This window comes from Setaria viridis, chromosome 4 (genome assembly GCF_005286985.2).
Source record: "Setaria viridis chromosome 4, Setaria_viridis_v4.0, whole genome shotgun sequence".
Taxonomy (NCBI): domain Eukaryota; kingdom Viridiplantae; phylum Streptophyta; class Magnoliopsida; order Poales; family Poaceae; genus Setaria; species Setaria viridis.
The window spans coordinates 34375158-34390518 of NC_048266.2; the positions used below are offsets into that span (position 1 = coordinate 34375158).

Genomic DNA, 15361 nt, shown 5'->3' on the forward strand with positions numbered 1-15361 from the left:
GCCGGCTGCAAGGAGCGGCGACGACGGCGGCGAGGGGTCCGACTGCGGCCTGCGGCTGCGGGGAGCGGCAGCAGCGTGGGGGCCCGTGTGCCTTGTTGGGCCCGATTTCGGCCGTGCTCTACGGGTCGGCCCGGCACGAAAAAGGCCTTTCGAGCCCGTGCTTGGGTCGCCGGTGAGGCCCGTGGGCGGGCACGGCCCGGCACGATGAAGTCATCATGACGGGCCAGGCCCGGCACGATGAAGTCATCATGACGGGCCAGGCCCGGCACAAAATTTAACAGGTCTTGTTGGGCCCAGGCCGGACCGGGCCGGGCGGCCCGAATGGACATCTATAGGGAGTATACGTCTCCTGTGTTTGTTTCAGGCAACTCCCAGGATTAGCAAGCAAGATGCGAGGCAGATACTTGCTACTAGCTGGTCGTGGTTCACTGGGAAACATTATAATTCATCTACTCCATAACAGTAGGGAACTCTTGCAGTTTGGTTTAGGAAAATTTAGTCCAACTGAAGTTCATATTGCTAGAATTGACCAAAACCATAGACAGCTTCCCACTCCAGTTCAATCTGTTTCAGACTTTAATCCTTAGTTATTTACAGAGTGGGCGTACAAATCGCTTGCCAAAGTTACTGTATTTTAAAGTTTGTTATGCATGTTTGTTATATCCCAAGGTCACAAAAGGAGATCATACATGACAGTGTTTCTTCAAAACCCTGACCCATTGGTGGGAGATCATATACACGGATCTTAAGCAGTGCTGTCTGCTGCCAAAGAAATCTGACTAGATAAATATCAGCAGGTATGTACACCATCTTAGATTCTTAGTGTACTTCATCAGATTGGATGCCATCTGATCCAAGAACTATTATACAGGCGTTCAGAGTACTTTACAGAAGCAGTCAACAGATTGGTTGTTCAGGATCCAAATGCTCTTCTCTTCCATTCCCGGAGAAAGCTAATCTAATCTAAACTCTACTAAACTCTACCAAGTTAGCTACAGCATGTGAGTGGTTAAGTGGTTTCTTTGTCAGCAGTAGAACATCACCCTCTTCACCTTCTCCTTCACGGCGGGCAGGGGCTTCACCGAGGCTCCATTCATGCCGTTGGAGCTCTTTGACGTCTGGTTCTCTGACATCTCTGGTTCCATGTAGAAACGAGCCCGGAATGCTGCCAGGTGGGCGTAGTATGCAGGCGGGACTGTTAAGAAGCAAAAGATAGAACACCAGTCAGATTTGTTTTCTGAACAGGCTTGAGCATGCCAAAGAGTCAATATTTAAAATTGAGGAACTGGAAAAAGTTTGTAAAGCACAGAAGAACATACCTACAGAAACAGAGCGTGTGCACCTTGCGTAACTGCATCAATACGCACATTAAGCTAAGAAAAATCTCAAAAGACAAAGTTTCATAGTGCATGGGTCAAAAATAGCATATAGCACAAGTGCCTTACGTGTAGCAAAGGTTGTTTGTCAATGTCTGCATTTCGTCTGCTGTGAAATTATTCTCATCCCAGAGGACATGGTAGTGAGCAGGCCTACTTGTTCCCTGAAAACTCACACATCAGTCGTTTCAGTACCGTGTGGAGAATCCTGACTATATATTCCCATGCTACTGATCCAAGTACGAAGTATCATAGTTGTACAATCACATGGTTAAAAAGTTGACCATAGGATCAGTTTGTTATTCTTTTAGCATGTGGCCTTCACTAGGTAGCTAGGTGTAGTGATAGCCTGTGGAATAGAGCATATGACAGGTCTTTTCGATACTATTTCATCACAAATGACAACTTCAGTACGGTAGAATATTCCAACTGAAATGATATGTCAGGATTCCAAGGGACAATCAGATATTCTTACCTGAATTCCAGCATGACTACAGAGGTAGAAATCAAACTCTGTTGGATGGCATATCTTAGAATCAACGACAGTCCCTGTTTTCAAGCAACAAGTGAGCAGTCATTGAAACAAGGGAATAACTTCAACATAATGCAATTTAAACCAAAAACAAATCTGACTATATCTCATAAGAGTGGCCAGATTCTTCAATATCTTAAAATTAGACAAGCTAAAATATTCGAAACATTTTTTTTTGCTTCAAAACGTAAGCTTTTAGTTCAAGTTCTAATAAATTTTGGAATGTCAGTTGAAAGTGTATGTGATAGATACACATCTTAAAGATTTAGAGGCATGAATGACTGATTACCAGGCAAAATATTTCCACTCTTGTCCATGCTGCTTCTGTCTTTGTGATTGTTTGCAAATAGTCTTGTATGGTGACGTTTTTGAACGACCACGAATGTTACAGGAGGCTGGTAATTTGGTTCTAGGGATGCACACGCCTGAAAAAATGCACTTGTTAATCAACTCTAAGAAAGCGTGTAGAAGACCAATGTAAGAAAACATAAAGTGTATCCAACCTTACGGATAGCATCTAACTCGTAAAGGAGAACTTGATAGAACTGACCTTCACTAACGCCATCCCTGAAAGAGAAATTTAATGGACTTAACATATGCATAATTTAGTTTCTGCAAGGAAATGGATAATTTAGTTGAAACATAAAGGAGCACTAAGGGCAACTCCAATGTATTTGGCAAACCAGTCCATAGGAGTGGGGTCCATAGCAGTTAGTCTTTAGTTATGGAAAGAGCCACAATGGTGTGAAAGAGAAGAGTCCCATCACAGTAGAAAAATATCATCTATCTCCGCTTCTAGTTGGCTGAATCTGTACAGAAATAATTTTTAAATGGCTATGCCTGCCCCTAGTGCTATGGGTGATTTTTGCGATCTCCTTCCTATGGACTACTTGCACAATGTTACTGGATGGAATATTATAATCGCTATGGACTACTTTCTCCACACATTGTGGTCGCCCTAACAATAGCTACAATCGCTAACCTGCACTCTAATGTAATTAAAGAATATTCACATGGAATGATGGAAATATTAGTCATCAGCAATATTTGACTGTTCAAATCTACAAGCTAGAGGTGGCTGCCAACATTTGCACAAACATTCCACTAAGGGCCTCGCCCAAATTTCATTACCATCAAGCAATGAAATTACAGAGTATAGTACGGTAGGGCCACAAGCAGATCCTGACAACTACAAAAGCAAAGCAAACTCCAGCTAGAAAGACGCGACATTTGCACAAACATACCTGTAGAAAATTATTCTCAATGGTTTCTGCCCAGTGGCTTTCCTGAATGATATTAAGAGCTCCCTGCAAAAACAAATATCACAAAAAATAAGTGCAAATTAACCAATTGGACTTTTTAATTATTTTAATAGATACTACTGCATCTAATTATATTTTCCACTTCAGAATGTCACATTGTTCCTAGATGAAGACCTGATCATGCCGCCTGTTACGGTGCCTCTCTGAGGATCATGCCATGTCTTGTAAAGGTCTTGAATAAGCTCTTGCCGATGTGCCTGAGCACAAACCAATCCAGCATACTTTGTAACTTCTGGCCAGTCTTGAGATGCAACAACCTGCAAGCAGCATATTAGGAAAAGAGATGAGGACTCGTATTTTTTGAAACCAGGACAAGGATATTGTATATTCTGGTGAAAATATTGAGCATATTGATCCAGAGGCAGAGTAATAATGAGCCTTACTGCAGCAATTGATGGACTTGAGTCCTCCCCAGTTTCTGGATGTGTTACATCTGCACCAAATATAATTGTTGGTATGTCACTGACCAAAGGAATCCTCCAACTTATCGCATCCAAGAGCACAGTGTTTCTTCCTCCCATCTGAATTTAGTGGCACCATTAGTCAATAATACAGTGAGTTGTCTTATCGATACACTGTTCTGCATCATATTTGATGTATAAACAAGTTGGTAAGTACCTTAACATTAATTTTCAGGGAGACATTTGCCAAGTACTGCTTGCTGATCTTAAAAACATGCTTCGTTAAGCAACATTGCGATATCAATCCCAAATCAGTTTCACAAATACGTTTGATGTCACCTGAAAATATAAAGTTATATCTGAAAAAGGGTTCAAGGAGGAGCTATACATGCAAGGCAATTAGCAGATGACACTTACCATACAATGGACCATTGTTGTCAGGAAGGATCACCAAAAGAAGCTCAAGTTCTTTACCCTTGAGTTTGTTCAATGCAATATTATACACATGTTTAAGTGCCTTTACCACTTGATCCGGTCTAGCTGAATATATTGGTATCACAGGCTCACTGTTAAATTCCTGTAACATTCAGGCCAAATGAAAAGATGCACATAGTTTCAGTTTACACAGGTATTGCCTTGTGCATAAATATGAGCAGAAATGAGAGGTATAGTACCATGCCCGAAATCTGGCACATTTGTGACAATTCCTGGCAAAATCCCCGAGCAGTAGCTTCTGGAACACTCCTTGAAAAGTTTATACAAGCCCAGTGGCTCACCTTGCATCCATTGATCACTTTCTGCCAAAATGAGTTTCTTTTAGGTGCAAAAGTAGTGGGATCGAACACCATAACCGCCAAACATAAGATGTTTAAACAAACTGGAATCTTACCTTGTTTACCATGTTCCATTGACCAACCTGTGGCAAGCACTCTTTCTCTTTTCCAGTATCATGATATTTCAGCTGAATCCACAAAAGTTTGTGTTCAATAACATTTAAGGTACTCTAAAAAAAAAAGAATAACAGTGGCATAAGATTATTCCTACCCAAGGTGCAGGAAGGACTCGAGCTTCAACGGAGGTTAGCTTCTCGCTTATGTTGATGCCAAATTCCTTTGCATATGGATCTTGCTCATATCCATTTTGCTGAACTGTCTGAAAACAAATAATCCTTTTGAGTCTTTTGAGCCATTTTAACAAAAGTGTTGATTAATAAATTCCATCACTTATGAAAAGAGGAACCCTTAGCAGTATTAATGGCTCTCAATTCAAGGTCCACTGCATGGAAAGTTTGGACCACAGGAAAATAAAAGCAGTGACACTATAGGATAGGACAATGAACAGGCAAAATGCATGGCTTGATATGTTCAGATTAGTTCAATGAAAATAACAAAACCCTAGAAGGCTAGCACATCTAGCGATACATATAATATGTATTATGTAAGATCTGTTCAACAGAAAACATTCAGCTAAACCCTAGCATAATAGCATGTGTGTGTTAGGGTTATTGGAAAAACAAACTCCACCTGTAGAATATCCATCTCTTGTTCTCTAGGCCTTTGGCACGTAACCTTCAGCAATGATGTGATCTGTTTTTCATTCAGCCTCTTCGTGTATCTCTGACCCTCAACAATCTTGCAGGCCTAGTATGAAAGGTCTCAACATCAAAATTACAATGCCACCAGTAGACACTTGCTAGAAACATAAACATAATTGACCGAGTAAACATAAGTTTGTGAATTGATTAGTACACTGACCTCCATCGGAAGATAGTTTGCCTTCTTTTGGTTTCCAACCTGAAGGCAGGGAAGGTGACGATGCTGAATAGTGAACCCATACATTTCCTTGAAGTACTCCACTACGGATTTCATATTCATTTGATCATCAATTGGGAAACTGTCAAAAAAGTAGAAAAATCAATTCCATGATTTAGAACAGGGCATTTCAACATGTATTTTATTAGGTCAAATCTATTTCACCGATAAGGTGGATTAGGTAAGTCAACATAAACCCAAATTGACTTTTGAGGTTACATGATATTGGGCCCTTTCGTATCAACAGGTTATACCATTCTTATATGTTCATTGAATCAGGTTAGATCATGTACCAAAAGTCAAAACAGATGAGAACAAGAGATCTTCAGGAGCTAGTAAAAATCGTTAAGAATCAAAACATACATCAGTTCGTGAGTTGGTTGCGTTGTTAGCCCAGAAATGCGATACTTCCGCCTTACATTTCCTCGGTGAGTGACCTCAACTTTTACGCCTCGCAGTGCCTTCTTGATCTGTTTGGCATAATCACAAAATTACACAGATAAAATATAAATCACTTCATCAGAGAAAGCAGAAAACTCGAAGGACATAACCAGCTAATAGCCCATAGGCAATAGCCACCAAAAAGCAGCTGTTACATGTCACTGGAGCTCTATGCTAGATTCCTCCCTCCCCACAGTAAGATTACCTTGATTCGGTTAGCATCGGACAATGGCCTCGATATGACATCCTTCCCTAATATCTGGGCCACGAACTCGATCACCGGAAGCGGCTCGATAAACGCCGTGGACGACATGTCTAGCGTCAACGTCGCCATGTAAGCAGCAGCCACAGGACAAACAAGAAATCACATGCATGAGGGCAACAAATATTCCCCACCAGCCGGAGCACAACTCACCGATGTTAAGCGACAATCCCATCTGGGTCGGCCGGATGCTCTGGTAGAACCCACACCAGGACTGGAGGCCATCTCCGAGTCGCTGCGGCTTCCTGATATCCGGCGAGTAGAAGGACCGCCCTATGGAGACGTACCTAAGAACGGGGAAGAAGCGCCATTAGCATTAGCTTCCTCAAATCCAAGAACGCCATCGGGCAATGCGTGGCGTTGCAATCAATGCAGGCGCCGTTGGAGTAATTACTTCTGGTTGGCGAGCTCCCGGAGCACGATGTCGAGGACCTGCAGGGCCTCCTGCGGGGCGTCCGCCTGCCGCCCGGCGATGAACTGCCGGAGGTGGTGGAGGTCGGCGCGCGCGGCGAACTTGATGGCAACCCTGAACTCCCTCTCCCTGCAGGGACGCAATCTCGCGAGTCAGTACGACACTGCCATTAAGAAAGACGCACGAGGCGGCGGGCGGCGCAAGTGGTGCTGGAAAAAGAAATGCAGGCCCGTACCGAGGTGGGACGCCGGTGCCGTCGTCCTCGTCGGTGAGGCGCACGACGAACTCGCGCGCGTCGAACGGGAGGGTCCCGGCGGTGTAGAGGTTCTTGCGGCCGTCGTAGGCCGGGAGGCGCATTCCGAGGTCGGACGCGCGGTAGAGGCGGACCAGCTCCGCAATGATGGCCCGGTTCACGGCCCGCGAGCTCACCTCCGGCGTGATCTTGACCTGCGAAACCACCCGCACGGAGAAAAAGGCCTCACCTTTTGATCTCAATTGCGCTTGAGCGCCGAAGGTGGGTTAGCGAATGGCGAGAGAGCGAGAGAGCGCTTACGTCGTACTGGGTGAGGTCCTTGTCGGGGAGCTCGGCGAGGAAGTGGTTGGCCTTGACGACGCAGCGCGCGCCGATGGTCCCGAAGCCTGGCCGCCGGCAGAACGACAGCCCCTTGCTGCTGGGCACGGGCGGCCCAATGACCGTGCGCGGCGGAGGCGCGTGGGCGGGCGCCTGGAGCGCCCTCGGCTCCGCAGCCGCCACAGCAGCCTTGGCCCGGCCGCGCCCGCCGCGGCGCCTCCCTCCTCCTCCTCCTCCGCCGCCACACCTCTTGCCTCCCTCCGGCGGCACGACCGCAGCAGGCGCCGCCGGCTCCGCCTTGGGCTGCGCCACGCTGCTCTGCAGCGGCTGCTTCCTCCCCTTGCCGGCGGGCCCCTGCTGGTGCCGCGCCTGCGGCGGCGGCGGTGGCGGCGCCATGTCCAGGACCTCGAGCATGGGACCACTGGGGCGGGCGCGGGGCGGCGAGCGAGTTTGTTACCCGACAGCCGCGGCAGCAGCACGCCTGCGCGAAGCCTTATAACGTGATCAGCGTGTTAGCAAGGAAGCGGCAAGGCGAACGCGGAACGCAGCAGCAGAAGGTGAGAGCGCAACGCAACAAGAAACGGACCAAGAAGAGCCGCCGCACTGTGAAAGCGAAGCGAGGCCGCCGCGGTAAAAATAACCAACCCCCCTCGTCCCCCTCCTCCCCTCTCCTCGCGAAATTAATGCGGCGCGGGACAGAAAGGCATTAGAACCTCTCTCCACCGGCACGGCACTGATGGGCAGCAGCTGAGCTGAGCTGAGCTGCGCCGAGGCAGGCAGGTTTGACCTGCTGGGGACTGGGCGTCGTCGCAGGGACGGGGTCGGGGCCGGGGGGGTGATTAATACCAGCTCTCAGAGCCGGTGAAAGTGAACACACACACACAGCGCGGAAGCGGCGGCAGCCATTGAATTGAATCCTCCTGCTTTTACCAAAGGTGGCAGGCGTCGGAGAAACGGGGATTGTGCTGGTACGAGTACTCCGCTAGTGCGCTACGACGGGCGACGGCGCCGTCCCGGTGGCAGTGGCAGCGGCAGCAGCGGCGCGGTGGTGATGGCGCGGGCCGTAAAAAAGCCGTGGAAAACGAGCTGCTGGGGGCACCGCACGAGACAGTGGGCGCGGTGGGGGCGAGGGCTTCGGATGGTGGTGTTCCCCAAGCGCATGGATGGAACGGACGGATGGGGATTTTTATTGAAAAGTGCAGCGCATGTTCGTGTGGTTGGCGGATAGTGTGCGGCAGCGGCTCGCACTCCACTCCACCCGACTCGATCGCCGCTCCGTGGTGTTAGGAACGTTATTAAGGCGCGGATCGTGACAACAGGAGACTCTTTGTTTGAATAATCCACGGGTTTCCAGTCGTTTCGTTTTTGCAAAAACTGTCGCAGGGCCCAGCTTGCTCGGATGCACGTTTTGTAGGGAGGTGGGGCGTGGGGACAAAACAGCTGGTCCATTCTTTGATTAGTAACGAGACACAGAAATGCAGTGTTCCAAGCCCAAAGATGAAGCGGTGAAACTTCTCTTGTCTCTTCACATTGTCTAGTTTATTCATCTTCTACTGCTAGTAGTAGTGCTATTTTTAATCTGCCGGCATGGTCCGTGGATTATAGAAAACCCATGCGAAGGCGAAGCTTCAAGCAGGCCAGCAGCACCGCTGCTAAACGCTAGCGCTACCAAAGGCACGCCGGCAGCAGGGCCGCTGCGCCAGCCGCCTCGGCGGCCGTGCTCCGCGCTTTGGAAGCGTGCCCCCGACAGGAAGGCGCTCCACTATTGCAGAATAGAATCGCAGCAGAACGCCCCCTACGGCCCTACCCCCGGCCTGGCGGCCTCGACCCCTCCTCCCTCATGGGCGAAACCCGTTTTTTAATCGCGCCACCACGCGCGCTCTATCCCGTGGCCGCGGCCCGCGGCTGGATGGCCGCCAGCCAGCGAGCCAGAGGCCAGAGCCGACAGGCCCTAGTCCTCCTCGTAGCCGCGCAGCAGCAGCCGTATACACGCCTATTACGACGAGCAGAGCAGGCAACGCATGCGTCGTGGCGTACAGATCGTGCCGTCGCGGGCGGCATGCTCTCAGCGCCGGCGTGCGCGGCTGGGAGGGGAGGGGCCTGTCTGAGACGGGGCCGCGGAATCGCAGCCACGGATCACGTAGCCGCACGCCCGCCGGGGGAGGGGCGGCAGGGCACGGCACGGCACGGCCACAGCCCAGAGCAGCACAGGCGCGCGTGCCGAGGCCGCGCGGAGTGGGACGGGGGCGCCGAGGGACAAAGCGGAGCGTTCGGGCAAGCGGGGCCGGAGGGGCAGGCCTACACGGCGTGCAGCGCGCAGGCGGGAGCAGCGTCGCTGCCGCCCGCGCGGGGGGCCCCTGCTTCCGGTGCCACGGCCGGGGGACCAGCGGCCAAGACAAGCGCGCCACGGCACCGAACCCAGCAAGCCACCAGCTAGTCAGTCCGAGCCCGTCGTCCTGCGCCAACCACTGGCTCGCTAGCTGGATGAAGGAGGGCTGGAGGCTGGAGGCCCCGCGGCCGCGCATGTGGTGGCATGCCTCGCTCGGCCTGTGCGCGTCGCAGCGGCGGGGCGTGCATTGTTCGCCGCTGCCGCTGCCTGCTGCTGGGGGGCCGGCCCGGCCACCTGCGCGGCGTTGTTGGTAGGTTGGACTGGTAGGCATGCCACCCTGCCGGTGCCGGGCCTGCCTGCTCAAAAGGCGCCATCATGGCACCCCGCCGGGGGCCGCCGCGGGACAGGACGAGCAGAGGCGGCCACCGGCTGGCACTGACTGGTCTGAGCCTGCCTGCCGCTTGGCTCCGGACGTGGTGGCGGGGTGAGTCAGACTCGTACAAGACGATGATATGGGCCGGCCGAACACCGCCAGAGTACTTAGCGGCTAGCGCAGTTGGAGGTGGCTTCGTACGGAATAGGCCGGGGACAACGGTGGATTAGGCACAGATGCCGAGGCAACGGCAACCAAAGCAAAGCAATTGGCTTTGGCGCTTCGCAGCGTCGCTCTTGCTGGCGCCGTGCAAGGCTACAAGCCGATGGTCAGACTCAGACCGATCTTGTACGTACAGTGATACGTACGTACGTCCAGGCAGCAAGGTGGCTGGTTTGGACCAAGGAAATTTCCCATCACCAAACCAGGGAGTACTTCGACGCGTGGGGCGTGCATCTTTTCTGTGTACCGGCAGTCCGGCACACGGAATTTGGTGCCCGATCGAGTACGTGCCCTGTGAAAAGGCTGAAGTGCTGTGCCGCACGCGCACGGCCGTATTCGGGGCGGTCAATAAAGCTGTAGCGCGCGGAAAGCCACAGAGGATGAGGACTGGAGGAGACGGAATACGTCGTCGCCGTGCGGACGCGCCCACGATTGATCTCATGACCCCCGAGTCCGAGCCTGGCGCGCGCGCGGCGCCAGCGGCAGGACCACGCCGCGCCACGACGCCGCGGAACGGACAGACGCCGGCGTCTAGGCGCTGCCTGCCGACGGCGCTGCACCCGTCGAGTGGGCAGGCGCGCCTCGCCGTCGATGGCTGGGCGCGGCCCGGAACGCCCGGGAACGCGAGGGAGGACGCACTCGAAGCGGCGGTTGACCGACGGGGCAGGGAGGAGGTAGAAGGCCATAATTAACTGACAGTGAAGCTTTGGTACTGTATCTATCAGCAGGTGTGGGGGGGGGGGGGGGTTGGGTTGGGATTCGGTATCTGCAGTGGCTGAGCGCAATCATGACCCCCGTTGAAACAGGAAAAGCGCCACGGCGCCCATGATGGCGAGCAGAGCTCGTGCGTGCGTGCGCGCGCGCCGTACCCGCCGTGCATGCATGCGCTCCGATCCTCCTCTGCAGGCCAGATTGAAAAGATCCGGGGGGCAAACGAACCATGCCAACACTTGGAGAATTTACAAATGTGGCCATACAGTTCGGTAGGGGATTTTTAATTTTTACTCGTGCGGGTGTGGCCTGGATCAGACGAGAGTGGCTGGCTCGTTTCTTCTATGGTGTAGGAGTATATCCGAAAGGGAGAGGGCACGTCCACGTGCGTAATGGCCAACGCATTCGGCCAGCCAAGCCAGCGTCGGCGTCGCACTCGCGCCACCCCATCCATCAACCATCCATCCATTTTCTCCCCACGCACCCATTCTCCCGCGCCTTTTCCGTAAGTGGTGGCAGCGCGCGGGACAGCGACGCAACGTGCAGGCCGCACCAAGACAGCGGAGCACGCCGAGGGCCGAAAAGGCAGGCAGGGCAGGGCATGGCACGGGCGCACGGCAACGCCGCCGGGCACGGTGGGAACGGCAGCGAGATCACGCGTGCACGCGCGCGATCTGCTCTGGGGCTCCGAGGAGTCGGCATGCAACATCCCGCGCCGCCCCCCACCCACTAGCCGAGATCGCTCGCTCGCCCACACCGCGCGTGGCCGTTCCACGCGCGCACGCCGAGCCGGAGAGCCCCACGCTAACCGGCGGGCTAGGTGCTACGGAGTACGTCGTACGAGCGGCTGGTGGTGGCGCTGGTCCCGGCCCCGCTGCCCCGGCGGACGGACGGACGGACGGAGCACGCTGCACGCCACGCGGGATGGGGGGAGTGGGGAGGGAGGAGGGGGCCTTTTTGCCCCGCTTTGTGGAGCACGGGTGCGTTCCTTTTTGGGAACCCTCGGCCCTTTTAGCCTTTCGCTGATGTTACGGCAGTGCTGTGAAGGCGTGGTTACGAATCGGATGCTCTCCACCATGGCCCGGAATTATCCTACGGCTAGGTTTAGGTTACCACCCTTTTTCTAGCTTTGGTTGATTCAGCTACACTGCACTATGATCTTTGCATTATGGAAAGTACCGCAGAAAATTTCTTCAGATGGAATTAGCTACTACAGTACGGAGTACTAGTGCGCAAGAGGTGCATCAGGGCATCAAAGCCGTGCCACCCGATGCGTGCGCGGGCCACGACGCGCGCCATGCCGCGGCCGTACAGGCAGCCACGTCGGGGTCGTCGAGCGGGCGATCCGTGACCGCAGCAACGGCCGTCGGGGGCGGGCAGAATCCAGCCGTCACGTCGGTCGGCCGGCGCGCGGTGCGCGGCCGGGCCGGGAGGGAGGCGGGCACGGACAGTCGGGCACCGGGTATGGCTGCAAGGCGCGCGTCGTGCCTCTCGCCCAGGCACGGAGGCACCCAGCAGGCCAGCATCGTCACCGGAGCTTATCATGCCGGGCGCTTGATGCGACGGGCGATGCCCATTCCGCCAGCGCAGGGCCTGATGCGAAAGGCAATGAGGGCAGAGGGCTCCTCACCTCTGATCGACGGATGGATGGGATGGGTGACCGGCGGCAGGCACCATTACCAGTGAGTGGCACAGTAGTAGGATAGGGTCAGGTCAGTCACTACGCATGCTGTAGCCGGAAGCTTTACCCCTCTCTCTGCCTCTCTGCCTCTAGCTAGTCGATCAAGAGAGGAAAAGCCAGAAAAGAGATGGCCTGCGCTGCGAGAAAAGAAGCTTTTGGCCCGGACCCATGAACCGAGGGTTTGTTTAACCGCTGTGCCATGGACAAAAGCGGCGTGCTTTCGTGTGCACTTTCCTTTTTTTTCCCGACTCAGAATTCCCCTTTGGCCTTTGTTTCCTTTTACATGCAGAGAAGAGATGCTGGGAATCTCACCATGATCTACAAAGGCTGTTCATGTGTATTGATTCATCTTACCTTTTTTTGTTGAAAAAAGCTTGAATTTCCTAATACAGTATTTTATTATAAAAACCGTAAATGCACAAGGCCTCTTCCTCACATACGACTATACGAGTTCTTTGATCAACCTTTTATTTCAATATTTTCTCAGGGTCTGAAATGTTTTTCCTTCCCGCTAAAGCCGTAGTAGCTGCTTGTGTTTCGCAATGACAGGACAGGGCGTGGTGCTGGTACGCGAACAACGAACAGTAAGGGTGGCGACAGGGTGAGGAAAGGACCAGGGATCAGTTCGAGCAGCGTACCCCTTGCGCGGCGACGGCGAAGGACGGAGGAAGACGACGAGCGGCAAGGCAACAAGGCGGGCAATCATGAGCTTGTAGGTGAGAGTGAGATCTTAAGAAAAGAACGTCGGCGCGCATTAGGAGGTGTTTGTATACCCCTAACAAGTTTAGCACCCGTCGCATAGGATATTTAGATGCTAATTAAGAGTATTAAATATAGATTAATTATAAAACTAATTTGCACGGATGGAGTCAATTCGTGAGATGAATCTATTAAGCCTAATTAGTCCATGATTTGACAATGTGGTGCTACAGTAACCATTTGCTAATGATGGATAATTAGGTTTAATAGATTCGTCTCGGGAATTAGCAAGGAGTTCTGCAATTAGTTTTATAATTATCTCATATTTAATCCACCTAATTAGTATCAGACGTCCGATGTAACGCTCTTAAAATTTAGCACTTAGTATAAACACCCGATGACCTGGGCCTGCCTGGCTGGCCGGCCGGCCGGCCGGCGTGCAGAGCAGAGGCGACGTGCGCGTACGCACTGCACACATGGAGCTGATGCGTGACTAGGATCTCGACAGTGTAGAGAGAGAGGGAACAGGGAGGGAGGGGTAGAGAGAGAATCCGGGGCATGAGGTCACTGGCTTCATGCCAGGCTCAGGCTGCTCCCGGGCGGAATAAAGCCGGTTTGCTAGCTCGCTAGCCCGTCGCTTCGGCAGCGCGCTGGCAGGCTCAAGCTCAGCCGCTCAGGCTCAGGCGCTCAGCTGCTTGCGCCTCAAAAGCGCCGACCCGAGCCACAGGCCACAGCAACAGCAAGAAAGAAGCAACGGCCGGGCGGCCGGTCTCGAAAGAGATGAGGGAGAAAAGAGAAGGAAAACTCGACGAGCGTCCCTGAACCATGCGAGCCTGCAAAATGCGCGCCCATAAATGCGACGGCAGCGCCGCGTGCAACAGCAGGACCGGCACTGGTGCAGTCCTACTCCTGCGCTTAGCTATCCTTTGCTCCCACTCCCACCAACAGCGCCACAACAAATGCGCATGGCAGCAAAGGCGGCACGAATCAGCTGTTCTAGTGTCAACTCCTTTTTTTTTTGAAAATCTAGCAAATAGGATTGTAGTACGTATTAAGGTATCCTCACTCACTCACAAGGCACACATAAAACACAAGCTCTAGATGAAGATGCAGCTAGCTAGCTTGCACAAACACAAGAAAGCGTACCTGGAAGGCCTGACGAGAGAGATGACAAAACGGCACCTCCAAAATGAACTAGCAGCGCTGCTCGGAACTCCCAAGCGGCCAAGATGGTAGTGGTATAGAGGCGTAGAGCACCTGCACACACTCCCCCTAGCAAAGCTTCTACGTTCCACCGTTGGGCAACGGAGCTAGGATGCCATCCAGAGTGGCACGCGACGGCACGGGGGCTAAGCTTATATAAAGCCGGAAGGGGAAAAGGCGAACGAGTCGGCCGTCTTTTTACGTGCTTCTTTTCTCACAGTCCCTCCCTCGCCGTCCCCCTTCTTTTTCCCATGTCGACGTGGCAGGAATTACCGTGCCGACCGGCCGCGCCGTAAAAACTCGAGAAAGAAAGACGGCCGCGGCCCGGCGCGGCGCGGGGGCCGAGGGAGGAGGGGGCCGCGCGGCCGAGGAATGTCTTTTTTGACGCGAACTTGCCGCTGTTCCGTGGACGGACCGAGGCCGACGGCCACGGAGGAACAGTCCAACGGATGGCGAGTCGGATACTGTCTACTGCTCGTTTCGATCCTCGAGATCTGCTGCTGCTGTAGTGCTGTTGGGCGCCGCCGCAGACGTGCAGTGCCGGCCGGCGCGGCGGCGAGGGCGGCCGGACCGAGCCGACCGAAGGCGGCGTCGCTAGTCGCCAGAACAGAGCGCTTCACTCGCTTGCAGTTGCATGGCATTGGCATGGTGATATGGGCATGCAACATGCATGCAAGCGCCGTTTAGGCTAGGCGAGTACTCCCTCCGACTTCAAAATTTATCCTAAAATAAATGCACATTTAGAAATAGGATCACTATTTTTTTTCTACTTTTCTCTCCCCTCAAAGTTGAATGATTATATCTTGTACAAGAGTAAGTATGTAATTTCTCACTAACATTGATCTCTTTACCCAAATTTTAGAAGTGCATTTATTTTAAAAGGTATGTATGTAATTTCTCAATAACATTGATCTTTTCATCCAAACTTTAGAAGTGCATTTATTTTGGGAGGAGGGGAGTAATAGGAATAGGATACGGCCATACGGGTAGCTGAACAGAAAGCAGTTTTGTGGGG

At 52.7% G+C, this 15361-nt stretch overlaps 1 protein-coding gene across 2 annotated transcripts; it reads right to left on the reverse strand.

The window, feature by feature from the left end:
- Positions 1-745: 745 nt before the first annotated feature.
- On the reverse strand, positions 746-14475 carry LOC117852317 (protein argonaute PNH1). 2 transcript variants are annotated; one of them, XM_034734350.2, is made up of 23 exons: positions 14290-14475; positions 7111-7609; positions 6793-7004; positions 6540-6686; positions 6299-6432; positions 6089-6198; positions 5806-5912; positions 5386-5524; positions 5155-5271; positions 4676-4783; positions 4521-4592; positions 4306-4428; positions 4049-4208; positions 3849-3970; positions 3614-3751; positions 3345-3487; positions 3153-3215; positions 2412-2475; positions 2198-2333; positions 1852-1925; positions 1446-1540; positions 1320-1351; positions 746-1195 (listed from the first exon to the last, which is right to left on the reverse strand). In XM_034734350.2, the coding sequence occupies exons 2-23, from the start codon at positions 7540-7542 to the stop codon at positions 1026-1028; spliced, it is 2898 nt and encodes a 965-aa protein (XP_034590241.1). In that variant the 5' UTR covers positions 7543-7609; positions 14290-14475; the 3' UTR covers positions 746-1025. The 2 variants fall into 2 exon arrangements, with proteins under 2 accessions (XP_034590241.1, XP_034590240.1); XM_034734349.2 differs by having other exon boundaries at positions 7111-7620.
- Between the last annotated feature and the right edge of the window lie 886 nt (positions 14476-15361).

Excerpts from the sequence above, each read along its gene's own strand:
- LOC117852317 (XM_034734350.2), bottom strand. The coding sequence starts at position 7,542 with ATGCTCGAGGTCCTGGACATGGCGCCGCCACCGCCGCCGCCGCAGGCG. Across the intron at positions 4,429-4,520 it reads AATGGAACATGGTAAACAAG|AAAGTGATCAATGGATGCAA; the intron begins GTAAGATTCCAG and ends TCATTTTGGCAG. Across the intron at positions 1,196-1,319 it reads CACACGCTCTGTTTCTGTAG|TCCCGCCTGCATACTACGCC; the intron begins GTATGTTCTTCT and ends GCTTCTTAACAG.